The sequence below is a fragment of the Cavia porcellus genome, unplaced genomic scaffold (assembly GCF_034190915.1).
Source record: "Cavia porcellus strain 051 isolate PalLab524CR breed Dunkin Hartley unplaced genomic scaffold, mCavPor4.1 scaffold_49, whole genome shotgun sequence".
In the NCBI taxonomy this organism is placed as follows: domain Eukaryota; kingdom Metazoa; phylum Chordata; class Mammalia; order Rodentia; family Caviidae; genus Cavia; species Cavia porcellus.
In genome coordinates, this window is record NW_026947532.1 from 3,896,319 (window position 1) to 3,923,171 (window position 26,853).

At 57.6% G+C, this 26,853-nt stretch overlaps 1 protein-coding gene across 7 annotated transcripts in view; it reads right to left on the minus strand.

Moving 5' to 3' along the window:
• Positions 1–25,261, minus strand: part of Prrc2b (proline rich coiled-coil 2B) — a 38,826-nt gene extending 13,565 nt beyond the window's left edge. For all 7 annotated transcript variants that reach the window (XM_063244068.1, XM_063244065.1, XM_063244064.1 and 4 more), the window contains exons 1-18: positions 25,098–25,261; positions 24,653–24,830; positions 22,786–22,888; positions 21,740–21,812; positions 19,882–20,025; positions 17,746–17,987; positions 17,116–17,237; positions 16,882–17,024; positions 15,012–15,102; positions 12,819–13,011; positions 11,001–11,316; positions 9,518–9,705; positions 7,789–7,984; positions 6,162–6,378; positions 3,527–5,626; positions 2,183–2,388; positions 1,644–1,789; positions 1,119–1,260 (exon numbers count right to left, since the gene is read on the minus strand). In XM_063244068.1, the coding sequence (XP_063100138.1) occupies positions 1,119–1,260; positions 1,644–1,789; positions 2,183–2,388; positions 3,527–5,626; positions 6,162–6,378; positions 7,789–7,984; positions 9,518–9,705; positions 11,001–11,316; positions 12,819–13,011; positions 15,012–15,102; positions 16,882–17,024; positions 17,116–17,237; positions 17,746–17,987; positions 19,882–20,025; positions 21,740–21,812; positions 22,786–22,888; positions 24,653–24,830; positions 25,098–25,212 (4,915 nt within the window). In that variant the 5' untranslated portion in view covers positions 25,213–25,261. The remainder of the gene's footprint in view (positions 1–1,118; positions 1,261–1,643; positions 1,790–2,182; positions 2,389–3,526; positions 5,627–6,161; positions 6,379–7,788; positions 7,985–9,517; positions 9,706–11,000; positions 11,317–12,818; positions 13,012–15,011; positions 15,103–16,881; positions 17,025–17,115; positions 17,238–17,745; positions 17,988–19,881; positions 20,026–21,739; positions 21,813–22,785; positions 22,889–24,652; positions 24,831–25,097) is intronic.
• Between the last annotated feature and the right edge of the window lie 1,592 nt (positions 25,262–26,853).

Below are 26,853 nucleotides of genomic sequence, written 5' to 3' on the forward strand. Positions count from 1 at the left end.
AAGAAAGCAAAATCCTACTGGCATTCAGGAAGCAGAGGCAGGAGGATCACAAGATCAAGAACAACTTAGACCTAGGGGCTCAGGCCTGTAATCTTAGCACTCTGGGAGGCTGAGGCTGGATGATTACAAATTTCAGTCCAGCCATCTTTAGCAAAACCCTGTCTCAAAAAGGTTTGTGGAGGGGGTAGGGAGTTAGGCTGTATGTTATGTTGCTCAATCCCCAGCACAGAAAACAAAAACAATCCAAACAAAAGTCCAAGGCCTAGGGCTGGGGATTTAGCTCAGCAGAGTAAGCACCTGCCTAGCAAGCGTACAGTCATGAGTTCTACCCCCAGTACCAAAAATAAAAGTCTGAGACCTAGTCTCAGAAGAGCCTATGGATTCGGCTCAGTGGCACTGTGTGCCAGCACCCGGTACTGCGCCCACCAACTTTGTGTTTTGTAACTGAGAAGTTACCAGAAACACAGTGAGTAGGAAATGACTTCTACCCTCTTTTTAATTTCAGGGAGCCAGGGGTGGGGCACATAGCTGTAATCCCAGCACTCTGGGAGGCTGAAACAGGAGGATGTCAAATCCAAGCCTAGGGTGGGCAACTTAGTAAGATCCTGCGCCTCAAAAAACAGAAGAACAACTGTGGATGTCGCTCATTTGAGAGGCCTGGGGTTCAGTCCCTAGTACTGGCAAACACTAAGCATTTCAGGAAAGAATTTTCCGAGAAGGAAGGACCATCTTACTCTGGTCTCCAGAGCCCTACCCACGAGTGCCTACAAGTCCTTCCTGAGGTAGGGAAGGCCACCCTTGCAGCCCCACACTGAGCATCTGCCATTCCTCCACAACATAAATAAGATGGATAACAGATGTGAGCAAAGGGAAGTAGAGCCCACTCCCCGGGCACTCACGGCTGGACAGGCCGGGCTTCCTAGGACTGCTGGGCACACAAAAGGCACAGCCCTTTCCTGTAACGTAGGAAGGAAGCCCGCTCGTTCGGGCCACAGTGCTAAGATGGTGCTTGGCAGCGGCTGGGCGGGGCGCCTGGAAGCAGCTCAGGCTCCCCCGCTGTCTCCAATGCAGCGTGTCCCCGGGAGGAGCCCCTGCTGAGCCCGGCCCCCTACACTTACCCTGGCTGCTGCTCTCCCAGATCTCAGTTCCCAGGCTGCTACCGGGCACAGCCATGTCACCTTGCTCCAGGCACAGACTATTCTGTTTTTTAGCAAATCGAGGAGGAATCCTGGAAGAAAGGCCTCGACCTTTGACTGGCACCTAAAGGGAAAAAGAGGGACCCCCTGTAGCCCAAGCTTCTCTTAGGAAAACGCCCTGACACTAGCCCACCGTCTGAAATCCCTCTAGGTACCCAGGACGCCTGCTTGCCCAGACCTCAGCCCTACAGTGTGCTGCCAGCCTGCAGAGGAGGCGGTGCGTGGGGTCCCTGCCCTCAAAGCCCACAGGAGATGAACCTGACCTACCTGAACATGTTGGGAGAACAGGGCAAGGAAGTCCCACAGGTGGGGCCTCTGGGTGACCCTGTAGCCTGCTCCGTGGAATAGGGACTCGGTAACGGTGGGCACCAGGAGGCTGCCCAAGCTCTGTTAAATGTACCTTCCCCACCTCTTCCCCAGCTGCCCTTGCTGAGCCACACTGCTCACCTGCACAGCCTGCTCCTTCTTTCTCCTCTCCTCCTCCAGCAGGCGGCGCTGTTTCTTAGTCAGGACCTCGATGAAGCCTTCCCCCACCATGGAGCCCACCTCGCTTTCTTCCCCAGGGCTGGACCCGCAGTTGTCAATGATGGCACCTGAAGCAAGGGTCCACGAAGAGGGAAAGAGGCTCCATTCAGAGTGCAAGAGTCACCCGGTGCAACAGGAACCTGGTCTCTGCAGACAGGCTTGCTCTTCAGGCTGGCCCTGCCTGGGTGGACTGCTGTGCACCAGGACCCCCAGAAATACGGCTGCCGCATGCCCAAGGGGTGCTGCTTTTGTGAGCTGGGGATCTGAGCCCAACTGTGCTCCCACCAGCTGCAACTTTCCATACCCAAGGTCTCAGCCTCAGATACCCTAGGCTGTCTCGGGGACACAAAGGGGAAGGGATCCGAGCCCCACGTCACCACTGTAGCCCCAGGGAACTCCCAGGCCTCTGGTTCCATGGAACTCTCCAGACCCAGTGTGTATGTGACAGTGCTCATACTCACTTCCATAACTCAGGTCGAACTGCTTCCGAGGCTCCTCCTGCTCACCGGCCCGCTGGGCGGCCAGCGTGACCTCCTTCTCCAGCTTCTTACTGGAGGCCTCAGGACTGTCGGGGTTGACATGAGCAGCCCGCTCCAAGGAATAGGGCGAGTGGCTGCCCCCACTGGCACAGCCACCGAGACCTCCCGTGAGGGGCTCATCTGGGGACCTACAAAGGGAAGCAGATCTGGTGAGCTGAGTAATGTTCAGAGCCTGAGAGGAGACCAAGGAAAAACCCGTGTGCACAGGACCCACGCACAGACACAGCAGCTGACCCAGTGCCAGTCTACCAGCTGAGCCTGGGGGACCCGCAGCCCGTACTGCCAGCAGCTTGGTGTGGGCCATGTGCAGGAGCCAACTCGGCTGGCACAGGCAGGCAGAGCCCCCACCTCTGTGCTCTCCTGTGCCGCCGGCAGGTGGCAGGGGAGGGAAGGAAGGTGATGCCGACCTCTCTGATCTGCCCAGAAGAGCTTCGCCCTGCTACAGGCCCCCAAGACCCAGGCTGGACCTGGGGAAAAATGGGCACCTTCCCAGGGCTCCTCCTTGGGGGAAAAAACACTCCCAGTTGGGGTTGGGGATTTAGCTCAGTGGCGTAAGGGTCCGCCTGGCAAGCACCAGGTAGTGAGTTCAATCCCCAGTACTAAAGAACAAAACAAAACAACTATTCCCAGCTTCAACATCCTGACTTCTAAGGAGAGTGAGAGGTATGCAGCAATCTTGGGGTGCTGTCGGGGCAGGGAAAGCTGCAGAAGCCCCACACCCCTCTGTGACCTGGGGCACACCAAGGCTACCCTGTCCTCATGTAGGAGCCTGTGGCCAGAGAGGCAACACCCAGTCCAGAGAAGAGGGCTTGTCCAGCCGAAGCCAGCTGCTCCCCTCTGCTCTTGATGGCTCTGAGCATGCCAAGGATCAAGCTGACGAGCTGAGCCACCTGGGGAAGAGCCAGCCCATGCAGCTGGGGCCAGGAAGGCCCCGCCAGGTCACTGCCGGGCTGGCTCAGAGGCACAGCAGCCTGCGGGGCACCTTCCACAGGTGATCAGGACACACTCGGAGGCCGAGCTTTCTGGATGTGGCTGGGGCAGGGGCCACGAGGGACCCCTGAGAATGAAAAGGAGGGTGCGGACACCTTTAGTCTGTCAAGCCATACAACAATGACACACCACAAAGAAGGGACAGGCGATTGGGGCGGTGATGGAGACGCACACACGGCGGCTGGCGGCGCGGGGCCCATGGGGCGGGCACACGGCCTTGGGCTGCTGCCTGACAGGACAATGACAACAGAGACCCGGGATGGCTTTGCTGTTTACCTTTTGGCTTTCAGGGGCGTCCCACTCTGCTGGCCGTCATAACGGGGGGACGACTCACCACCACCTGGCCTAACCGGCTTCTCCCCAAACCCTCCCGGCTCCAGCTTGCGGCTCTGCCTGTCCGCCAGGGGCCTCTGGCTAGAGAAGCTCCGCTTGGCCAGCTCCTTCTTCTCCCCTCCGCCGGCCCCACACAGGCCACCGTCCCCCTGCGGGGCATGGGGCTCGGCCCCGGGGACCTCTCGCCGCTCCCGCTCCCGCTCCCGGCGCTCGCTGAAGTCGCTGCTCTCGGAGGCCGTCTCCCACTCCTCGTTGGCGTGGTCTGAGGAGTTCTGGTAGGAGAGCTCAGGCGACCAGCGGCCCCCAGCGCCGCCCTTGTCCCCGGGACAGAATTTGGGCCTGCCGGGCCACTGCCCGGGCCCGGCCAGCAGGTGGGGCTCCTCCTCGGGGCCCCAGAGGCCCAGGGCTTCGCGCTCCTGCCGCAGGCGCCGGAAGCGAGGGGGCTTGTCCTGGCGCGGGGGGCGCCGCCTGCGGAAGGGCCGGTTCTCAGCGCCTTCAGGGTCCGCCCCGGGGTCGTCCTGGAAGAAGGCCCTCTTGTCCTCTGGGCGGCTGTCCTCAAAAGCCCTGCCGCCGAAGGCATCGGCGTGTCGGTAGGAGTCCGGGCCGTAGTCTCGGTCTGGCGCTCTGCGGGCGGGGCCGTACTCCTGCCAGGCGCCGCTGGGGCCCCGGCCCTGCCACTGCGCTGGCTCCTTGGCTGCAAAGGGCCTGCGCCCGTAGCCGCAGTTGCTGAGCCGGGGTGGGAGTGCGCGCCCGAAGGCCCGCGGGCCGCGGCTCTTGGTGTCCGGGCCGCCCTGCGGCTCCTCGGCCACGGCGCAGGCCCTGCTGGAGCGCCAGGAGTCCTTCTTCAGGGCGCCCTCGTCCCTGGCAGGCAGCGGGCCCTCCGCCCCGCCCTCTGAGCCCCTCTGCCTACGCCGCTTGGGCAGCTCCTCGTATTCTGAGCCCTCGCTGTGGGTCTCGCTGGCGATCCTGCGCCGGGGCTTAGCGCGCGGAGAGTCCTCGGGCTGGGGAAAGCTGCGCAGGCCACGGCCCCGGCTGCTCCGCTGGCTGCTGCCGCTGCCGCCATAGATGCTGCGTGGCCCGAGGATTCCGCCGCCGCACAGGCTGGCCCCGCTCCCGCCTGTGGGCCGACCCCGGAAGGAAAACTCCCGGAAGCCCCGGCCACGGCTGCGGGGCTGCCCGCGGCCCCCGAAGGCCTGCTCCTCGTCGATGAAGATCCAGTTGTTTCTCTTGGTAGGGGGGACATCGCCAGAGTCCCTTGGTGGTCGGCTCTCCCAGGTCTTGTCCAGCTTCTCATCCGCTTCAAACTTGGCCTCGGGGCCAAAGCCGGCCTGGGCCGAGGTCTTGTCCTCCGAGGCGGAGGTGGAGGCATTGGCCAGGGCCGGGTTGTTCTCCTCGTCCTCGATGTCTTCGGCTCTGTGTGCTGCCGGCTCCTTTTCCGCTGCCATGGCCAGCTGTGCACCGTCCTCGCCCAGGCCCTGCTTCACCTTCTCCAGCTCCTTCTCCTTCTCCTCCACCTTGAGGGCTTTGAGCACCGGCTTCTTGATGGGCCCCGACCTCCGGGTCCTGCCCGGCTGCTCCTGGTGCTGGCTGCTGGAGCTCCGGGGCTTGGGCGCCCACTCTGGCTCTGGGTTTGGCAGCTTCTCGGGGTTTCCTTCCTTCTCCCAGGAGAGCTGCAAGGCTGCCTGCTCTCGGGGTGCCTCCGGCTCGACACCATTGGCTGTGTCTGCAGCCTTTGGCTGCTGGCCCACGTCCCAGCTGCTGTCCTCTGGCTTTTTCTCCGCAGGGACAAAGTCAGGCTCCAACGGGGGACACCTGAGGTTCTGGGTGTGACCCCCAAGAGCACCCACCTCCTGCACATTTTCTTGGGGTGGAAACAAAAGCTCCTGGCCTATTCTTTGAGAAGAAATACAGCTGTCAAAGTCTGCCGGGGCCTTCTTGTCAAAAGCACTCAAGTACTCCTCCTCCCCTCTCTCCTCAAAGAGATCGCGCTGGGCACTTATGCCCCCTGACCTTCCAGGGGAGGTGCAGTAAGGGCTTTCATTCCTGAAAAGGAACCAGAGAAATCAGTCAATGTGATTGGAGCTCGGTTCCTGGGGTCCATGCTGAACACAGAGCTTAGTTTTAAGAAGAAAAAAATTTAGATGCTTTTAAAAAAGCAAAGAAAACACAAGCCAACATTTGCTCTATCTGTAAACAAGGTGCTGGGCTGTAGCCCCTGGAGTCCGCGAGCAAAGGAGGAGGCCGGGTGCGGTGTGGCTGGCATGCATGGGCTCAGTGCACCAGCCTGGAGACGAGAGGAGCCGGCGGTGCCCTGGAGCAACGAACAAGCTGGAGCCTGGAGCGGTGTGGAGCCCGGACCCGACTCCTGACCCACCTGCACACCCTGCCCTGCCTGCAGGGCCAACCCTCCCACATACCCAAGGTCAGCGACCCGGGCCTCCAGCCCCAGCACCACAAAGAGCCACTCTCACACCAGCATCCATGCACACCTCACACACCCTGGCCCTGCAGCGGCTTCTCAGGAACCACAGTCTTCTTCCCACTGCAGGGCAGTGGAAATGAGCAGGCGGTGGCTCACCTGATGTGCATGTCCATGGCCAAGGTGTCACCCGACTTGGCGTGGGAGAGCGCATAGCCCTTGTTTTGCAGCGCCATGTAGCCCTCGGGGCTCCACATCGGGGCCGGGTCAATGGCGGTCACCTTCCTTTCTTGCAGTGGCAGTACACAGTTCTGATCTTCAGAGCGACAGCCAGTCCCACTGAGGGAATCTTGGGGCATCATGGGCTTCATCAGTCCTAAAGAAGGCAGAGGACTAATCAACTTCACCTCATTCTTTTATTGACTTATCTTTGAGGTCCTCTTAAGACAGGGTCTCGCTATGCAGTTCAGGCTGGCTCTGAGCTCACTTTGTAGCCCAGGCTGGTCTCGAACTTGCAATGATCCTCCTGTCTCAGCCTCCTGAGTTCTGGGATGACGCCCGGCTGGTTTACTGGTTTTGAAATAATTTTTCTTTGCTTCTGCAAGGGTCACCCTGCTCAGCTGGTAGAGATTCAGGACTCCGCACAGCCTGTGCATGGGGATGATCCTTGGGCACCTCCAACACCGCACCACTTACAAGGCGACAAGAAGAAAAGAGCCTCTCTGGATCCTCAACCCAGTCCACTTGGGACCTCAGGGCCAACCTCGTCATCTCAGACCACCAGAACGGAAGAGACCATGGCCTGCTGTGCTGGAGGTGTGCCAAGACCGCAGGTGAAAGTGCCCAAAGACCCACTGGACACCAGGACAAACTGTCCAGTGCCACCAAGCTAAACTTAAAATGACCAAAAGCAGAAGAGGAAGAGCCAGGAAGCAAATTTAAAAACTTGCTGGACAGTAAGAGTGTCAAGTGGACACAGCTGGGCCAGGAGCTGGTCCACAAACTACAGGCCTAAAGCAAAACGTAAAGATTTTTCTTTTTGGGGTACTGGGAATCAAACTCAGGACCCTGTGCTTGTGAGGCGGGCACTTAGCCCCTGGGCTATCCCTGACCCTGAAGTTTTATGGTTTATGGCTGTTTTTGTGCTATACCAGCAAATCTGAGAAACAGATCAAATCCAAAGATACTGTGTATCTGGCCAGTGACAGGGAAAGACCTCGCACACCGGGAGGACTATGTTATCTGCCCACAGAGCAGCAAAACTGGAAGCTAGTACCATAACGGTTATCTTGAGGGTCAGAGAGGAATGGACTGTGCGCTGCCAAAAGAACAGGACGATCTCAGGGGAGCCAGGAGGAAAGAACAGATGGTAATGAAATAAAATCCAGTAAGATAAAGAAAACAAAAATGTACCAATTCTTTACAATAAATGGGATCACTACGCATACCTAAAATGTACCCACGAGATATGATTGAAGAAAAATAAGATAAACGAGGGAAGGCCAGATGTGACCTCCCATACCACGTCAGTCAACACTGCAAGGAACCAATCAAGGAACAAAAGGAGCGAGAAGTCACAAAGGACGGAAAGGGGGGCAGGGTAGCACTGCAGGGCTCGGGAAAGGGGACTCATCTCCCTGGCGCTCCCCAGCAAGCACCCTGCTAGGGCTTCCTGCTGTGAGCTTGGAGAGCTGTGACCACACAGAAGCCAGCATGGTTCGGCTCGGGAAGTGACACCCTTGGGCTACACCCTGCTGGCCGGACAGGCCCAGGCCGCTGGGCTCACCTGAAGGGTGCAGTGGTGAAGGGTAGAAGTCCACAGGGGTGCGGGCGGGCGGGATGCGGGGATCCATGTAGGACGGCATCATCATCCAGCGGGGGTCGAAGCCCAGCATCTGAGGGTGGTGCGGGAAGAAGGGGCGCTGCGGGTGGGAGGGTGGGGGGTACACTGGCTGCCAGTGCTGCATCTTGTACAGCTGCTCCTGGCCAGGAAGAGGGGGAGAGAGAGGAGTCACCGAGTGCGGGGATGAGATGCCACCCAGACACACACGCTCGCACGCACCTCTACAGCCTCGCCATAGGAAGACCCCTGGATAGGAGACGGAAGTGACCAAAGCTACCCCACGGGAGCCCCTGCCTGTCTCGGCTTTTGGGCCGGGGCCTCTTCTGGAGCTGGAGGAACAGTCACACTGCTAGATCTGCAACGGATGCCCCGATCCTGTGCTCCCCATGGACCAGGTTTCCATGGCGAGCAAATGCTGTCCCAGCCCCGCCAAGTCCAACCAATGCTGGGTGCTGGTCAGTAGCCGAAAGCTGAAACCACCCTCTCCTCTCCAACAGCCCAGCTGTGGTCTCAAGCTTACAAAGGACTCTCATGGCACATGGCTGGGGTCCTGTGGGACCTGCGGGCTTCTGTTTCTGACTTCCACACCTCTGCTTGGCACACGCCCAGGGGCCATGCATACTGGGCCTCTGGGAGGCCCCTCTTCGCTCCACCCCTCCCCTGCCTTTCCAGCTTATAACTTCTACAGCAATCCCAGCCCGGCCCCTACTCCCGTAGGCCCCAAATTCCTGTGATGTACTGAGAGACCATGCAGGCCTGGTCCACCGTGGCCAGCACCACACTGGCAGGAGGAGGGAGGCGCACGAAACGTTCAGGCCCCTGGCTCCAGCACCCGCCTCCCACATCAGCCTGCACTCACATCCTGGCACGATGCCCAAGGCAAACCAGACCCCAGCACATCCTGCCCGGGAGGCCTTGGGCACCTTCAGCCTACAGCTCATCCAGCACTGGGTTCCCAGGTACTCAAGAGAGCCCCAAGGTGCTTTACAGAAGTAGAGCTAGGTATTCCCATCCCGCCCATAGAGGGCGGGAGGTCCCTTCTCCTGGCTGGACCTCAGGTCCCCAGGGACCCTGGCCAGGCAGGCAGCCTGTGGCTCCCACACACCTCTGCGCCCCGAGGATGGGCCTGCTATGCCTGGGAGGAGGCAGTGTGCAGGGCCACTGACTGAGTGCCACTTTCCAGCCATCAGTTTCTAGCACCATGTGTGACCCCCACTGGGGGCCGCCCTGCCCCTGTGGCTCAGCCTCAGGGAAGTATAGCAGCCTGGCCAGGGCTAGAGGCAGCTGGCCTGACGGTGCCAAAACCCTGGGTCACAGGTGTCACCATGCCACAGGCAACTGCGATGGCACCCACAGCCCTCGGAATCTGCACAGCTGCGTGCTTCACTTCGCCCGGGGCCCATAGGCCCCCCACATTTGTAGGCCCCTTGCACCCCTGAGGTTCACCGAGCTACTCTGAAACAAAGATGCTGCTTTCAAGCTGAGCCAGGAGCACTCAGCACTGTGCAGCCCCTTTTCCTTCCTGGGGCCTTTGGCCCTTGGCGAAGCAGTCACCCACCAAAGTCACAGTCCTGTAGTGCCACCCCGCCTGAGGTCACTGGGATGTAAGAGTGTTAAGCCAGAGGTGTGATGGGGGACAGTGGAGCCCCACACGTCACTTCTGTCTGTTCACCTGCTGCTGCTGCTGGCGTTGGAACCGAGGAGGAATCGACTTCTGGTACTTGCTGAACTCCTGGGCGGGGGACCCAGCATCCCTGGCCTCCTCCTCGCTGCCACTGCTTGGAGCCACCACCGGGGAGGTCGTGGGCGCCTCTTCCAGGAACGGGGTGGGGGTGTCCTGTGCAGGGAACTCCGGGGAGGCTGGGAACAAGCAAGCAGAAAAGTGTGCTGTAGCCCCAGAGGCTTCCTCTGCCACTGCCTTAGAGGACGTGAAGGAGAGTGAGGGTGGCGGTCACACAGCCAGTGTCAGCAGCAGAGCCAGGATCTGTCACGGACCTCCACCAAACCAGAGAGCAGCTGTCACCCAATCTACAACCATATCTGCCTGCAGATCAAATGAACTCAACACACTGCAGCTCCTGAGACCCAGGCACTTAGTTCGGCATCTCCTCAAATGTTGTTTGGTTTGGTTTGAGACAGGGTCTCACTCTGTACTTCAAACTGGCTTTCAACTCACAGCGATTTTTCTGCCTCAGCCTCCCGAGTACTGGGGCTACAGAGGTGCACCACCACCCCCATCTCCACAGGGTGCTGATGAGAATGGAATGGGACTGGACTCAGCAGGATTTCTCCTCGGCTCCTGCCATCCAGCACTAAGAGACCTGCACTGACGCCAACGGGGTCAAAGGAAAACAGGAGATTCCCCAAACCCTGGGCAAATGGGCCCCGCTGGGGTGGCCAGAAGTCAGACTCTAGCCAAGAAGACTGCAGGGCTCCTGATGGGCTTGGTCTCCTAACCAGAGCTGCTGTAAGCCTACGGGAGGCAGCTATAGCACATGCAGTTGACTGCACTCCTGGACTCCAGGTGTCCCTGTCCCAGGGTCCGGACCCAGCTGCGCGACCTGTTCCTGTGGGGCTGACTGCCAGGGAGATGTGTTCAACAGGGGTGTGTGTGTGTGTGTGTGTGTGTGTGTGCGCGCGCGTGCGCGCGCACGCGCATGCATGTGTGTGTGAGTGTGTGTGCGTGCATGCATGAGTGTGCGTGTATCTATGGCCCTGAGCTCTAACAGTGAGGGCATGGACTCGAGAGGGGCGGGCAGGACAGCATCACTGAACAGTTTAAGAAATGGAAATTGGGGCTGGAGGTTTAGCTCAGCGGCATAAGCGCCTGCCTTGCAAGCAGGCAGTCGTGAGTTCGATCCCCGGTACCAATAAAAATGAAAAAGACCAAAAAAAAGTAATGGAAATGGGCATAGTGGTGCACCCCCCATCCTCCCACCACTGGGAAGGCTGAGGCAGGAGGATCACTGCAAGTTCCAGCCCAGTATGGACTACATAGCAAACTCAAGGCCAGCCTAACTGCCCAGCGAGACCCTGTCTCAAACAAACAAAGTTGAAATAGGCTGGGAATCCACCCACATGCGCCTGCTGATACAGTCTCGTTTTAGCTACAGGCTCCACTAGAAGTCACGGTGCAAAGCCCAGGGCCCTCTCACCTTTGTGGATGACAGGCCCATTCTCCTGGGGGGTGGCCTTCTCTGGGCCCGGGGATGGCGGCGCTTCCTTCTCCGCCTGCTTCTGGGCCTCACTGGCCTTCTGGGCCTGCTTGCACTTCTGGTCCAGCAGTTTGAGCTTGGCCGCGCAGGCCGCCAGCCTCTCCTCCCGTGCCCGGCGCTCCTCCTCCTCCCGCCGCTTGCGGGCTCGCTCCACAGCCTCTGACATCTCGGACTGGATGAACCTCTGCCGCGGAGGGGGCTTGTCCTCCTTGTCTTCCACGGACTGCTGCCGGAACACACTGCCCACGGGGGGCTTCTGCCAAGGCGGGACCAAGTTTGGTGAGAGGTGGACCCGAAACCGGGCACAGGGGCCAGATCCTCTGGGAGACCCGGTTCCCTCATCACAAAACTCTTCTCCCCACGAAAACTCAAAGCCAGGAGAAAACAAATTCACCACCACACACACGGCCTCAAATTGGTCTTTACATAAAAATGAAAAATTAGGGGCTGGGGATTTAGCTCAGTGGCACAAGCACCTGCCTGGCAACTGTGAGGTCATGAGTTTGATCCCTGGTACCGCAAGGAAAAGAAAATAAGAAAAATCAACCAGGTTTGGTGGCATATTCCTGTAATCCCAACACTCAGGAGGCTGAGGCAGGAGAAGTGTTGCAAGCTAAGACCAGCCTGGTCTACAAAGTGAACTCCAGGCCAACCTGAACCATCTAAAAAAGACAGAAGAAAAAAAAAAGTTTGATTCCCAGTACCCTTTACCCCCAAAAAGGTGATGTGACTAAGGTTTCCGCCTTCTCTCGAAGGTCAGTTTTTTTTTTGTTTTTTTGTCTTTTTATCGGTACAGGGGATCGAACTCAGGACTGCCTGCTTGCAAGGTAGGCACTTATGCCGCTGAGCTAAATCCCCAGCCCCAGGTCAGTTATATTTAATCAAGGACACGCCATGTGGGGCACTCAGGTGAGCATCTGGAATCCCCACTGGAGGGATGGACAGGAGGATACAGAGCTCAAGGCCAGACTGGGGCGCACATTGGCAAGGGCCTGACCCAGAATGCCAAGATGAACAGGAGAAGGAGGAGGGCCGGAGGAGGAAGGCGAAGCAGTGTTTCCTTGGTTCAAGAACTCAACTCCTCCCCCAGTTCTGATCACAAACCCAAATGGCCATGAACCAAATCGAGTCCCCCTCTGGTCAGCACCGGACCCAGCCACTGAGTTTGACTTAGTTCACAACCATTTCGCTTTGTGACCAGAATCGTGAGAAGAGCTGTTTGTGAAACTGAGGTTCCACTGTACCATGCTGTGGTTAAGAAGCTTCCTCCTGAAATCGCCTTACAATCCACAAACAATAAGATGATGCAATTCCAAGGCGGAGGCTAGAAGGCACCACATCGCATATACGCTTGGGACTTTCTCGTCACCGCTGAGCTGGGTCCCTGCTGTGCTTTGGCAACGGCTGTGCAGTGATCACTGCCTAATTTATACCATAAACTCCCTGAGGCCCCGGATAGGTATGGTGCTGAATGCATGTGATCCCCACACTCGGGAGGCTGAGGCAGGAGGATCACTGCAAGATTGAGAGCAGCCTGGGCTACACAGTGAGTTCAAGGCCAGCCTGAACTGCATAGTGAGACCCTGTCTCAAAAAGACAAAAAAAGAAAGAAAGAAACACTACCCAGGACTTTTCAGATGCCGAGCGCAGAGTTCAGCGGAATGCCAGCACCCCAGGACAGTGGCCCTGAGACTCAGGGAATCCTGTGAGTGGTGACTGTGAGTGGTCAGGAGAGGGGGAGGGGGCCTGCCCCTGTACCTGGTGCTCTGGGCCCGACGCCCAGCTGTGCAGCTTCCTGACCGGCGGCTGAGGCTCCGGCACTTTCCAGATGACGCGGGACAAACTGGAGGCCTCACTCCAGTCCCTTGCCTCCTCCTGGGTGCGCTTGGCATCGGCACTGTCGGCTGAGCTCACGGACAACTGCCGCTGTTGCCTCGGGTCCCAGCCGTTCCTAGGATGACGGGTGCTTGTGTCAGGCGTGCTGGGCAGCCTGACAGCGTGTGAGCACCAGCCAGCTGGGGCCCTGGGCCCCCGAGCCAGGCGTTCTTACCAGCTCCCTTGGCCACACGCACCCAACACCTGCTCCTCACACATGAGTATGCACAGTGTCATGCCATTCACAGAGCTCCAGGCTCCCCCATTCCTAGGCCTTTGCACCCCACAACTTCCTGCCTTCCTCAGGGAGCAAAGGGGGTCCTGCAGGGTGACCTGGTGAAGGAGGAGAGCCATGGAGCACGGGCATGTCACACCCAGTGGAGCAGGGGCTGGAGATTTAGCTCAGCGGTATAAGCGCCTGCCTTGCAAGCGGGCAGTCGTGAGTTCGATCCCTGGTACTGATAAAAAAAAAAAAAAAAAAAAAAAAACGAAAAAGACACACCCAGTGGAGCCAGACCACGGTGCTAAGGACAGCAGGTATTTAAGAGCCTGGCCAGGGAGACTGGCGAGCAGCCTGGGTCCCCCCACACCTGCACCCACACCAGGCAGAGGCAGATGGGGCTGGGAGGTCATAAGGAGAAAGAGCAATAACGGCCAAGGACCTCTGATCTGTCCAAGAGAACCCCTCCGAAGTCTCTGGCTCTTCCAGAAAGAGCTGCGTTCTTAAGAGAACACCTCACAAAAGCTGAGTGTGACAGGTGGGCTGAGAGGACAGGGTGAAAAAGAAAAGAGAAGCCGGGCACGGTGGTGCACGCCTGTAATGTCAGCACTCGGGAGGCCGAGGCAGGAAAGCACTGTGAGTTTGAGACCAGCCTGGGCTACACCGTGAGCCCAAGGCCAGCCTACAATAAATGGTGAGACCGTCTCAAAAAAAAAAAAAAAAAGAAAAAGGCACACACAAGGAGAGGTGCTGGACCCAAGTGCCCTGGAGACCGAGGACAAGAGGGGACAGAGGCAGGAAGACATAGGGCAGCGTCAAAGACAGCCTGGAAGCTGCAGTGTGTGTCCTCGAGAAAGCACAGTGGCAGGAACAGGTCACTAGGTCACACTGGGGCACAGCCAGCCATAAGGCAGGACCCAGAGCCCAGGTTTGGGTCCTTCAGCTGAGCGTGCAATGCACGGAAACGGAAGGTGACAGGGACAAAGCATCCCACTGTCCCAAGGTCTGTGCCACCCGCCTCTTGCCTAGCTGCACCGCAGCCCTGCATCTCCTTCCGATGCTCCAGGATCGAACCCAGGGTGTGAGGCCCAGGCAGCCAGAGCTGAGGCTGGCGGCAAGGCCTGGGAAGACGGTGCCCAGCTCCCCCAAGAAAAGAGGCTCCGGCCCTTGCGTCCAGGACTTAGAGATGAGGGAAGGACTTGTACTCAGCCACAGCAACACGTGACTGCAGACACAAAGGCAGCCTGCGAGGAGAACGTGCACCAGGCCGCGAAGCTTGATGCGGAAACACGCAGAGTAGTTGCTCCTAAGAGGCGGTGCTGTGGTGTGGCCCCGCGGGCCTGAGAGGCCAGCAGGCACATTTCTGCAGCAAACACGCCAGCTGCAGCACCACGAGGATCTTAGGCAGAGCCAAGACTACCGCTATTAGGGTAAGAACCTAAAGGCGTGGGCCAGCTGTAACTGCAGCATTCAGGAGGCTGAGGCAGGAGAGTAACAAGCTCAAGCTTAGCCTAAACTATGCAGGGTGACCCTGCCCGAAAAAAACAATACAACACTGAAACCGGCAGAGTGCCAGCAGCCTCTTCCGAAGGGACACTGGGTACAATTAGGCCAATGAAGGGTGGAGGGGGCCAGGCAGGTGTGGGGAACCTGGCACATGCCTGCTCCCGGGAGCCCCTGCACGGTGCGAGTCCTCCCAAGCCACCCCAGCTGCAAACCGGACCCCCCAGCTGCTCCTGCTGGGTGGCGATGGGGAGCAGGAGACGCCTCAGGACAGCAGCCAGCACAGTTGAGCCCTGACACGTTTCCACACAGGGGACAGACACCAGGCGACACGGGCCGTGCCCGGGGCTTACCACTTGGGCCGGCCATCCTTCACAGCCTCCTCCTCCTCCTCGTCATCACTGAACTTGAGCTTCTCAGAGTAGTCTACTTCCTCGTGGAGGCCTGCAGCAGTGGGGCAACCAGGGACAACAGACAACTGTCAGCACGTGAGCCCCCAGCCACAGAGACTGCCCCCGGCCACCAGTACGCCCCACAGGAGCCAGGGAGCCATTGGCCACCTCCAGCCACCACCTGCACCAGTCGGCAGGTGCCGAGGAAGGGCAGATGCAGATAGGCCTTTATCGCGACAAAGTATTGTATACTTTTACTTCAAAGCATAGAGTGGGGAGAGGGGCAGAAAGGAGACTGCAGCCTCCCTGTGCATCACAGGAACTTTACAGGAGCTGGGAAGCCACTGCTGGGCGCTTTGCTCTTTTTTTTTTTTTTGTACCAGGAATTGAACTCAGGACCCTGCCTCTGCCAGGCGAGCCAAGTGCGGCTGAGCCATGTCCCTGGCCCCGTCTGGTACTACTGAACCCAAAAGTTCATCAGCTGATGGGCCAAAAAAACACAGTTTAAAGAAAGAAAGAGGAAAAAAAAACTCCACACGGTGGAGTTCGACTTGGCCACGCAGGGGAGGAACCCACACCTTCCACAGGATTAACCCCGCATGCACCGTGCTGAGTGCAAAGGCCACGTGCCCACGTGCCACACACAGTAAGGTTCTGTTCACAGGAAAGGTCCCAGAAACGCAAATCCACAGCGCAGAGGGCGTGGGGGGGCTGTCAAGAGCTACAGGTTTCTACTGGGTGTGGCAACTCTGTAATCGGACAGCAGGGAGAGACACAGCTATGAACAGACTAAAAATAACCCAATTATTGCAATAAGGAAAGATTTTGTATTATATGAAAACATTTCAGGTGAAACCCTGTTTTAGAAAAAGAGTAACAAGACCAGTACAACGGGGCATGCCGGGACTCCGAACACTCAGGAGGCTGAGGCAGGAGGGTTGCTGTGACTTCAAGGACAGCCCGGACTACAAAGGGAGACCCTCAAAGAGAGAAAGAAAAGGAAAAGAAAGAAAGAAAGAGAGCATAGCCAAACACCTGCAAAAACGCTCTCGGAAACAAAGAAACCAAGACCTGGCACCAAAGATACTACAAGAAATTACAGCTCAGCTTGGCCTACACAATGAGGTTCTGTCTCCAAAAAAAAAAAAAAAAGTACTCTTCTCCTACGCCCCATACTGGGGGCGCTGAACCCCAGGACAACCCTCACTCGCGTCCCCAGCTCTCTATGTTTATTTAGGTTTTAAATTTTGAGATAGCGTCTTGCTAAACCACCAGGATGGCCTGAAACTGGTGGCCCTCCTGCCTCAGCCTCCCAGACAGCTGTGGTGAGGCGTGCACCACTGCACACAGCGATTTACTCCTTTAAGCACAGCTGAAGTCCAGGGGCAACAAACAAAAAGAGGCACAGAAGAAAAGAATCAGACCAGGGTGGGGAGGGGCAGACACATCAGAAAGGAAGACGGCTGCTCGCCTGACTGAGCTCATCTTTTAGGCTGTTTTGTTTAAACCTCCACCACCTGGAAGGCTGAGGCAGGAAGATCAAAAGTAGAGAGTTCGATCTTAGCAACTTAGTGAAAGCCAGTTTCAAAAAACACCATCAAAGAAGGCTGGAGTATAGCTCAACAGAGGACCCGGCTCAGTCCCCCATACAAAGCTGAATCTTGCAAAGCTCCACGGTTCAGGGCAAAGGCCAGGAGCCCATGCAGACTGCTCTCAAAGCAGCCCTGGTGTGCCAGGAACATAGAGCCTCAGAGCACAAAAGGAAGCTGCTGTTGCCCTGGCCATCACACCTCCCTCAGAGATGGCCCCAGCTTGCCCTCCTGAGCCCCACCTGCCCAGCCATCGTCTGCATCCGTGTCCAGGTCGTCGAGGCCCTTCAGGTTCTCGGCGTTAATGATCGTGGGCCGTGGCGCACGCTCCACCAGCTGCCGCAGGGGCCGTGCTGGGCGTGGGAGCCCCGGCCTGCTTTCCTTGCTGATGGGAGACAGGTAAAGGGGACAGGGACAGTCACACCAGCACCACTTGAGCCCCCCAGGCCCTCTGCAGGGGCCCCCCATGGCCTTACCCATCCTGCTCATTCATCTGGAACAGCCTGAAAGGGACGCGGGGCTCCAGGCGGAGCTGGGGGAGAGGGAAAGAGCCTCGCTCTGCTGGGCCCTGGTTTTCCGACGACTGTGGTGAACACATCTGAAACAGAACGTCCAGGATTTTCCAGCAACGCCATGGATTCCAGGTCCCACTAGGGTCAGGGCTTTCTGTTGTGGCTGTTGTTTTGAGACAGGGTTCCATTATACAGTTCAGGCTGGCTTCAAACTCACTATGGAGCCCGGGCCGGACTTGAACTCCCAGTGATCCTCCTGCCTCAGCCTCCTGAGTGCTGGGGTTATACAGGCATTGGCACTGTTACAATTTGTTTTGGAAATGGGAGGAAAAAAAAAAAAAGCCTGGGGGGCTCCTCACGCATCTCCAGGCCCCCATTCCCTTCCTGTGGCCCTCAAGTCGGTGAGAGGACTGTTTTGAGGACCACTAAGGCTGACACTGTGGCCAAGGCACAGACACAGGGGCCAGAGACCCCCAGGACTTAAAAGTGGCAGAGGGAAACCACCCATCTGCTGTGTGGGGCACAGACTGGGCATGGAGGAGCACCCCAGCGCAGGGGGCACCCCAGGCAGGGCTGAGCCCAACCCAGACTTACAAAGGCGGGCAGCATGTCATGGTAGGTGGGTGGGTGGTACACATTGCCCACAAACTGCGAAGCCCCTTTGCGGACGGGCTGGGCTGGGCGGAGCGAGGGGTCCTTGGCATCACTGGCACCGGCTGACGAGGGGGCTCCGTCTCCCACGCCTGCACCCCTGCTGCCCGGCTCAGGCGGGGATGCGCTCAGAGCCACAGCAGTGATGATGTTCCGCCCGCCGCCCTCCCTCCAGCTCGTTACGTCTGCAAGGGAAAGGGGTGCAGAGGAGAGGAGAGCGTGAGGGGTCTGAGGGGTCCCGAAGGTCAGGGCACCAACATGTTCTGTGACTTTTCTTTTTTTTTGATACCAGGGATCAAACTCACAACCTCACACTTGCCAGGCAGGTGTTTGTGCCACTGAGCTAAATCCCCAGCCCACATTGTCCTTAAAGATAATACCAAAAAGTTAAACATCAGAGGCGGTGTCCTTAAAGATAATACCAAATACCATTGTCCTTAAAGATAATACCAAAAAGTTAAACATCACGGTCTGCCGAGGAAGGCTGGGGACAAGGGCTGGGGTTTGTCGGGAAAACTGAGGCCCACTCAGAGAGAAGGCACGGGTAAGCAAGACCTGGCTGCACTCCCAGAGCCAGGGCGCATGTGACACAGGACAGACCCCATGAGGTCACCTAGGCCCTGACCGGGCCGTGGGGCTTCAGCTCTGGGCTGACAAAAGCCACAGCAAACCAAGACACCTGGCCACCACCTAACAGAAGCCACTAGTGGCCGGGGGGGGGGTCCCTTTGCCTTCTGGGCCTGAAGACTCAGAGGAGCCCCTTATCCAAGGGGGCACCCCTAAGGCCCCCAGAGGATGCCTGAAGCCCAGGATAAACCAAACCCTAGGTAAATTTTTTTTGTGTCTATCCAGTACGGTAAAGAGCGAGCTATCACAACTAAAATACATTAAAATAGCCTCTGCCTACTCTCAGAATAGCTGTGGGTTTGTTTGTTACTAAGGATTTAACTCTGAGCCTTTGCACTAAGCTATATACTCAGTCCTTTTTCTTTCTTTCTTTTCTTTCTTTTTTTTTTTTTTTGTGCCAGGAATCAAACTCACAACCTTATGCTTGCCAGGCAGGCGCTGTGCCACTGAGCTGTATCCCCAACCCTTTTTTGAGACAGGGTCTCACTCAGCTGCCCAGGCTGGGCTCTTGCCTCGGCTTCCCAAAGTGCTGGGATTGCACCACTAATACCTGGCTCAAAAAATGCTGTATTGTTCAGTAATGTTCTAGGTAAAGGGGCCACCCCGAAGGCACAGAGACAGCAGATGTGCTGCGGCTCTTCAGTCACCTCTGACTGGGAGCTGGGACAAGAACGAAGTCCCCACATTTGGGACCCATGAGAGAGAGAGAACCAGAGGATGAAAGCCAGGCTGCCCCGCTTGGCTGTAGGGGTCCGGCTCAGCCGAGGTCACCCTGGGCCTTCACAAACGAGAGGAAACTGGTCCTAGAGGCTGCTTCTGCTCCTCATTATACCCTGAGCAGCTGTCTTAATTAACCCCAGAAAGGCGGGACTCTGCCTCGTATTTGCTGCGTTTGCAACAAACAAAACCGACCCATGCGGGCCACTGGCAGGCATCCGGAAGGTGACAGCAGCGTCATGTGGTTCACAGAAGAGGTCATCAGGGAGGGTCTGCCTGATCACAAAGATGCAGCCTCCAACAACCACCAGGAAAACATGCGAGCAAGGCAGCGACCCCGGAGGGGACCTGGCCCTGCTCAGACCAGACCAGCGCTGTGCTCCTGAAGGTGCCACCCAGGCACTCTGCACGGCACGCCCCCATGGCGCCCAGTCCACAGGAGGACCCGCAGCAGCGCTGGGCAGGGCCAGGGATGTGGCTGGCCCGGGGGGGGGAGGAACCACACCCCAGATGGCCCAGGCAGGATTCCGCAGCCGACCCTTGTCACCCGGTGACAGACAGGAAGGAGACAAGAAAGGCAAGGTGAGAGCTGCCGGGAAGGGGGCCTCCCAGACCAGGAGCAGGCGTGGACTCGCAGCCTGCCTTCCAGGAGAGCACAGACACGGCACCAGGCGGCACCAGGGCTCCCGCCACTCGCAAGGCCAAGGCCAGGCCAGGCGAGGCAACTGCGCTTACTCTGTGGGCGGAGGCTTGGTCCTGGCCCATACGACAGATCTAAGACGCCCTTTTCTTTGCCAGCCTTGTCCTGGCCCCCAGCTGCTTTCAGCGTCGGAAATTCCTCGGGAGAGAAGGATAACAGTCGGCTTGAGCCCCTTAAACCTGCGGAGACCGGGGACAGGAGGAGCGGTGAGCAGGTGGCCAGCTGTCTCAAGCCGCCCCGATGGGGCTCCAGCACAGCCTCCCCACGCCAGAAGTCAGGCAGAGTCAGGCCCTAGGCAGCGACCACAACCACATGGGGTCACGCCACACAGCGCCCTGAACTGCCTTGGGCCAGAGTCCCTCAGTGGTCACCTCTCCTGCAGTTACCGCTTCCCATACTTGGCCTGGGGCCCTGCCTGGCCAGACATGGGCTCAGGTGATATGTCCCTCCCCCCTTGGCACCACTCCTCCTTTACAGAGCGCTCCCCTCCCCGCCTCTGTCCTGAACTACTGCAGCAGAGATTCACAGCCACTTCCAGATGGCCAGGTGACAGGACCACATTTTAAATCCCCAAGTATGCACTGATCGGCTGTTCTGGACTAGGGAGCCCTCGGGACCACTGTAATGCCCCGCCACACTGACACTGCTGCCACATCTTCAGAGAGGGGATGGATGAGCCACTGGTAAGGACGGGACCCTGCGTCCTCCAGCAATTACAGGGGACATCCGAAGGCCCCCAGGAGGAGCCAGGGCTCTCAGACAGGGACATTGGTGAAGCTGCGCCATTCTGTTAAGAGTCCTTGCCAAGAAGGAAAGAGTTAAAGTCCCGTTTTTTGTTTTTGTTTTTCAGTACTAAGGATTGAACTCACACCCTCATGCTTGCCAGCGAAGCTCTTGAACTGCTGAGCTGGATCCCCCAGCCCTGAAGTCCCACTCTGAACAAGGCGGGGTGACCTGAACCTCCATGTGCCCCTCCTGCCTCTCCTTCCACCTCAAGAGCCACAAAGACGGTACCAAGAGCACAGATTCAACGTTGCCCCCACAAACAACAGGGCGAATGCGGACTTAAACCCCCAGCGCCACAACGCCAGCGGCCACAGAGCCTCCGGCTTCTGCTGAGCCAAGCTCAGGGCTTCAAGCCGTCCAGGCCACTGGGCCATCCTGTGCGTGGAGACAAACTGCCACTTCCACAACATCCCTTTGCCAAGCGCCACGAGAACATGTGTGGTCAGCGCCCCCAGTCCCCTACCCTGACAGCATCACACGTGACCCAGGCGAAGCCCGATCCTCAGCCCGCCTGCACTTGGGAGACCTCTGCGGTCACTGGCGCCGCTGTCTCCCACCGAGGACTTTCTGTGTTTTTGACTTATTTTCCAGGTGAAGGTTTTTGCTTTGAAACAGGGTCTCACTTTGTAGTCCAGGCTGGCCTTGAACTCATGGGGATCCTCCTGCCTCAGCCTCCCAAATGCTGGAAAATTCAAGTGTGCCCCACCATGCCTGGCCTCGTTTTTCCCAACTCTGAGCACTCTATCCTTGATCATGTCCCAAAGCTGGGCTCAGTCGCAGAGGCTGGCTTGTCACAACCACAGCCTGAAACGAAAGCCAGGTCCCCAATACCTTTTCCCATGGTCCCCATGGAGAAAAGTCACTAGGTGCCAGCCACAGGACCGAGGAGGCAGCAACTCCACCCAAAGGGCAGCTGAATCTGACCCGTGCCCAGGCCTCCCCGGCACCCCAAGGACTGTGTGTGGCAGCGGCAGTACAGAGTCCAAGGGTTCATGGCCCCTGTAGCGCCAGCTCCTCCGCCAGCAGCCACTTTGGCCTGCACCGGCTGTACCAGGCTTCGAGGTGCCTGGATGCTCCCAGAAGGCCTCGGGGGTCACACACACTTACCACCTTCGTGTCCTGCTGGCTTTCCATTCAGCTGTGCCCATGACTTTGGTCCACCTGGCACTGAATTTGTATTCTGGAAAACAGGAAGCGAAAGTAAGCTCTGGTGACACAGTGAGACCCTGTCTCAAAACCGAACAAAACAGCAACCCAGGAGGGCCACGCACACCCCAGGGTGGCTCCAAAACAGGGAGCAACTTGGACATCTGGGTACCGTGGTCACCAGGATCTGCACACAGCTCTACCATGCCCAAAGCCCTCAGGTCCCCAACTGGAACTGCGCCACCTTTGCCAGTTAACAGCTGCCTTCATGACCTGCCCTGAAGGTCTGTCCCTATTTGCCCAGTGATCCAGGCTCCCTGACCCCATGGGAAACTAAGTCCCATTCCCCAGCAGGCCAGCGGCACTCCTTGGGGTGCTTTTTTTGGTCTTTCTAAGACAGGGTCTCGCTATCCAGTTGGTTTGAGCTCACTGTGCAGCCCAGGCTGGTCTCAAACTTGCCACCCTCCCCTCCCAGGATTACGGGGATTATTACATGGAGCACCACACACTAGTCTCCCTGGAACATATCTGGGGAAACTGAGGAAACCTGTGGTCAATCTAAATGGCCCCACAGAAAGGCAAATCAGCAAAACCAAAGCAGGCGCCTGTGTCCTGCTCAGTATCTGCAATCTTTCTCCAAATGAACATATCACCCAGGCGCGCTGCACTCGCCTAGAATCCCAGCACTTGGAAGGCCAAGGCAGGAGGGTTCCCCAAAGTTTGAGGCCTGCCTGGGGTACACTGTGAGACTCCATCTTTTTTTTTTTGTCTTTTTCGTTTTTATCGGTACCAGGGATCGAACTCACGACTGCCTGCTTGCAAGGCAGGCGCTTATGCCGCCGAGCTAAATCCCCAGCCCTGAGATTCTATCTTTAAAAAAAAACAAAATGCACAGCTGCAGCTCAGTCCTCAAAACTGCAGATCAACTGTCTTTATGGGGACTGCAAATCCTTGGCACTCTCTCATCCTGGGCCACACACACACACCCCAGGGCACGCAGCACCCACCTCCTGGCTGATTGACTGCGTCGGCTTCTGCAAATTGGAGACAGATTTCTGCAAACCCGGCTGCGGCAGCGACTCCAGCGGCTGACAGCCCGTTGCACTGGAACTAGGACAGGGAGGACACCAAAGGGACATTAGACCCGAGCAGGTCACGGGACAGGACACACTTCCGAGCACCATGGCAGGCAGCTACTCCCTGCGCACCACAAAGATCGCTTTCTCTGGGGGAGCAGACATTGACAAGGGCTTGCCAACTGGCCAATGGGGAAAATGAGTTACAAGCCCCTTTCTCCTGACCTTGGCCCGTGCCTACAGTGGGGCGGCTGCTTTGACACTTCACAGCTTCCCTCTCCTCTGTCCCCTCATCAAAGAAATGCATTTCTAGGAAAGATAAACCCAGGACGAGCCAGGCCTAGTGGTACATGCCTGTGATCTCAGCACTCAGGAGGCTGAGGCAGGAGGATTGCTATGAGTTCAAGCCAGCCTGGACTACGTAGCAAGACTCTGTCTCAAATAAATAAATAAGCAACTGGATGGGCTATAATTTAGCCAACCTTTAATGTCTTTCCTGGGTACAGATAAAGCTGCAGTAGGTACAAATCCTTCGCTTTTTTTGTTCGTTTTAATTTGTTTTGAGACGGTCTCACTATGTAGCCCCAGCTGGTGTGGAACCGCTGGCGCGCCTCCTGCCTCAGCCTCCCGAGGGCTAGGATTACAGGTGCACACCATCATGACTGCTGGATCAGTGTTTTGTTTTTTAAGTAAATAGCTCAGTGACATGTGATCTTAGAAATAAAATTATTAGATCAACAGATGTTCAGGAGTTTAAAGACATGAGCAAACTGTCCCCCAAAAAGGCTGTGGCAAGTGCCAGTGTCCTCGCTCACCTTCTGAGGAAGCAGTGGGGGAGGGGTCTTCCTCCCAGCTCTCCACTGCACAGAGCCACAGGAGGGCAGAGGAGGGCACAGGAGGGCAACCAGCCATCTGGCAAGGTGCCACCATGCTGTGCCAAGCTCCCCTCGGACTCCTCCGCATGCCTGCAACCTAGCTCCCGCGCCCTTCCTGATCCTGCCAAGGGAGGCCACACCCCTCCACACTTCCGCACACTGAGGCTTCCAGGAAGAAGCACTCCAAATCCAAGCACTGGGTGCCCCGTTGGAGGCCCCACTTCTCCTCTTCTGTCTCCTCACCATCTCCCTGCTTTGGAACAACTGGCCCTTAAGAGAGGCACCAGAGGCTGGTAATTTAGCTCAGCAACGTAAGTGCCTGCTTGGCAAGAGCAAGGTCATGAGTTCGATTGCTGGTACAAAAAAAACAAAACAAGAGGGCTACCTGGCACCTGTGTGCCAATGCTGGCTAATACTGGATAAAGGAAGGAGAAGCCGGGCACAGTGGTGCACACAGCAGCCATCCCAGCCCTCTAGGAGGCTGAGGCAGGGAGATTCCAAGTTTGAGCCTGGCCTGGGTCACTCAGTGACTTAGTGAGATTTTGTTTCAACATGAAAAACACAAAAGGGGCTGGGGACGTAGTGCAGGGTGAAGGCCCTGGGCTCCAGCCCTGGCACCAAAAACAGGGGAGGGGGAAAGCACCTTTAGGACCCATTCCCTCTCTCCTGCTATAGGCTCAAGCACTGCCTGTGCCCCTCTGGGGTGAGGTGGCTGCAGGGGACACAGGGGACAAGGGGACGGGGGGGGGCAGGAGACACGGGGGACCGGGGCCACCAGGGACAAGGCTGCCACCAAGGCCGTCGCCTCCACCCCAAAGCCAGGAGAGGCAGCTTCCCCAGCTCCACACACGAGGCCAGCATGGTCACGCAGCCAAGCCCAGGCCGCTGGGGCCGCCTGGTACCGCTTCTGCGGCCTGGCTCACCTCTTTGGGTCTTGCTGGTCCGTCTTGTTTGCCCATCCCGTACCGTCCTTGGGTACTATTACGATGTTGGGGTCGTTTCCTTTGTTCTCAGACTTCAGGCTCGGCAAGTTTGCCGGCGGCGGCATGCGCCGGGCTGTGACCACCTTCCCGAGACTTTGTAGGCCATGTCTAGGAACAACTGCAGGGGAGAGGTGTCAGCCAGCACGGGTGTGGAAAGGGCCAGCACCCGGCCAGCACTTCCCGCGGGACCTGCAGGGGCCTCCAGGGCATGAGCCTCCCAGAGCCAGGGCCAAGTGCAAGGAGGGGGCAGAGGGTGAAGGAGGGGACACAGGGCAAAGGCCCCGCCTGCCCTCCAGGAGCCCCCAGAGGCAGCTGTGCAGGGCTGCGATGTGCAGCCAGGCCTGGGGACTCCACGGGGAGCAGCCCGAACCCCGCCCTGCCTCACCTGAGGATCTGGCCGCGTCTACTGATCTTCCCTTATACTTGTCAAACAGGCTGAGGGTCGAGTACTTGCTTTTCCCATCCTTGCCCTTCGTTATTTGCCCCAAACGATCGGACATTGCGATGAAATGTCATCGAGTAGGGAAATTTGTCTCGGCACCGCTCCCGATCTGCCTTTGGGGTGGAAAGGAGATGGTCTGTTAAGCACCAGGACCTGGGATCCCAGGACTCAGCTTGGGTCTCCCCAGCGGGGCCTGGGCTGTCGCTGAATAGCCTGCCATCCCCCAGCGTTCCCACCAGGGGGCGCTCAGCACACACCCATGAGCCAGGCTGTCCGCCACTTCACCTCCGCAGGGCTGCCAATCTCAGAGTCCCTGTCGTGCCGCTCAGGGAGGGGCACCTGAAGGCGGGGACCTGGAGTGCGCAGAACCCCACACCAGAGGCAGCAGGCTCACACCTTCGCTGTGCAAACCCAAGTCAGATCAAAGCCACCAGACACACACTTCTCCAGCACCTGTCATCCTAGCACTCGGGAGGCTGAGGCAGGAGAAGGGCCATAAGTTCGAGGCCAGCCTGCGCTGAACAGTGAGACCCAGTATCAAATAATTGTATTTAACTTTAAAACATACAAAAAATAAAGTGAAAAGAAACACAATTTAGGGCTGGGGATTTAGCTCAGCGGCATAAGCGCCTGCCTTGCAAGCAGGCAGTCGTGAGTTCGATCCCTGGTACCGATAAAAACGAAAAGACAAAAAAAAAAAAAAAAAAAAAACACAACTAAAAAAAAAAATGAAAATATACTCCCAAAGGTAGAGAGGGCCCTGAAGGAGGGCAGAACGCGGACTCACACATTTGTCAGTGGCCAGGACCACCTGCATCATCCCAGCAGGGCACACTGGGCTTGACTGGAGAACTGTGAATGTGGGGAAGGCTGGATTGGTTTTTAAACTTGTTTTGTTTTGTTTTTGTGTTTCTGAGACAGGATTTCACTATGCAGTTCAGGCTGGCCTGAACTCCAACCAATCCTTCTGTCTCAGCCTCTGGAATGCTGGGGTTACCAAAGTGCACCACCACAGCCAGTTTAAACAGTGTCGATTCTCTCAGTAGAGAGCTGGATGTTCCCATGCCCAGACCCTGTGTCACCCCACACTGCGCATCTCCCAGGACGCTGGAGGCTAGGCGATGGTCCCTGGGTGCCTGGAGTGTGCCAGGAAGGCCAAGGGCCCTCAGGGTACTGGCAAGAGCAGGGGCATCAGGCAGTGTGAGCAGGCGTGGGTCAGAGGCCTCTGGAGGAACCACATGGGCCCCCCAACATACCCTTGAGGCTCCCTGCAGACTCTGGACCTCCAGGACAGAGCGTTAGTAAATCTACGCTGTCTCAGCCGTGACCCAAATGGTCACTTGAGACAAAAGCAGAAAAAAGTAGGGCTGGGTGCGGTGGCGCATGTCTGTTCCCTCAGCACTCAGGAGGCTGAGGGGGAGGATCACAAGTTCCAGGAGCCCATCCGAGCTGCTTCCTGAGATCCTGTCACAAAACAGAAAATTCTAAAAAGGCCGGCACGTCACTCTGTGTGAGGGTCTGGGTTCCAGCTCCAGGGTCTTGGGGCAAAAACAAAAGCCAAAGGAAACAATCGCTCACTCTGTAACAGCACCAGGTGCCACAAGAAGCCGCATCCAGCCCACAACCCTGCCCTGTGAGTCCACCATGATGACAAGTGCCAAGTGGCAGCTGCATCTCCCAGGTCCCTGGCCACAGTGCT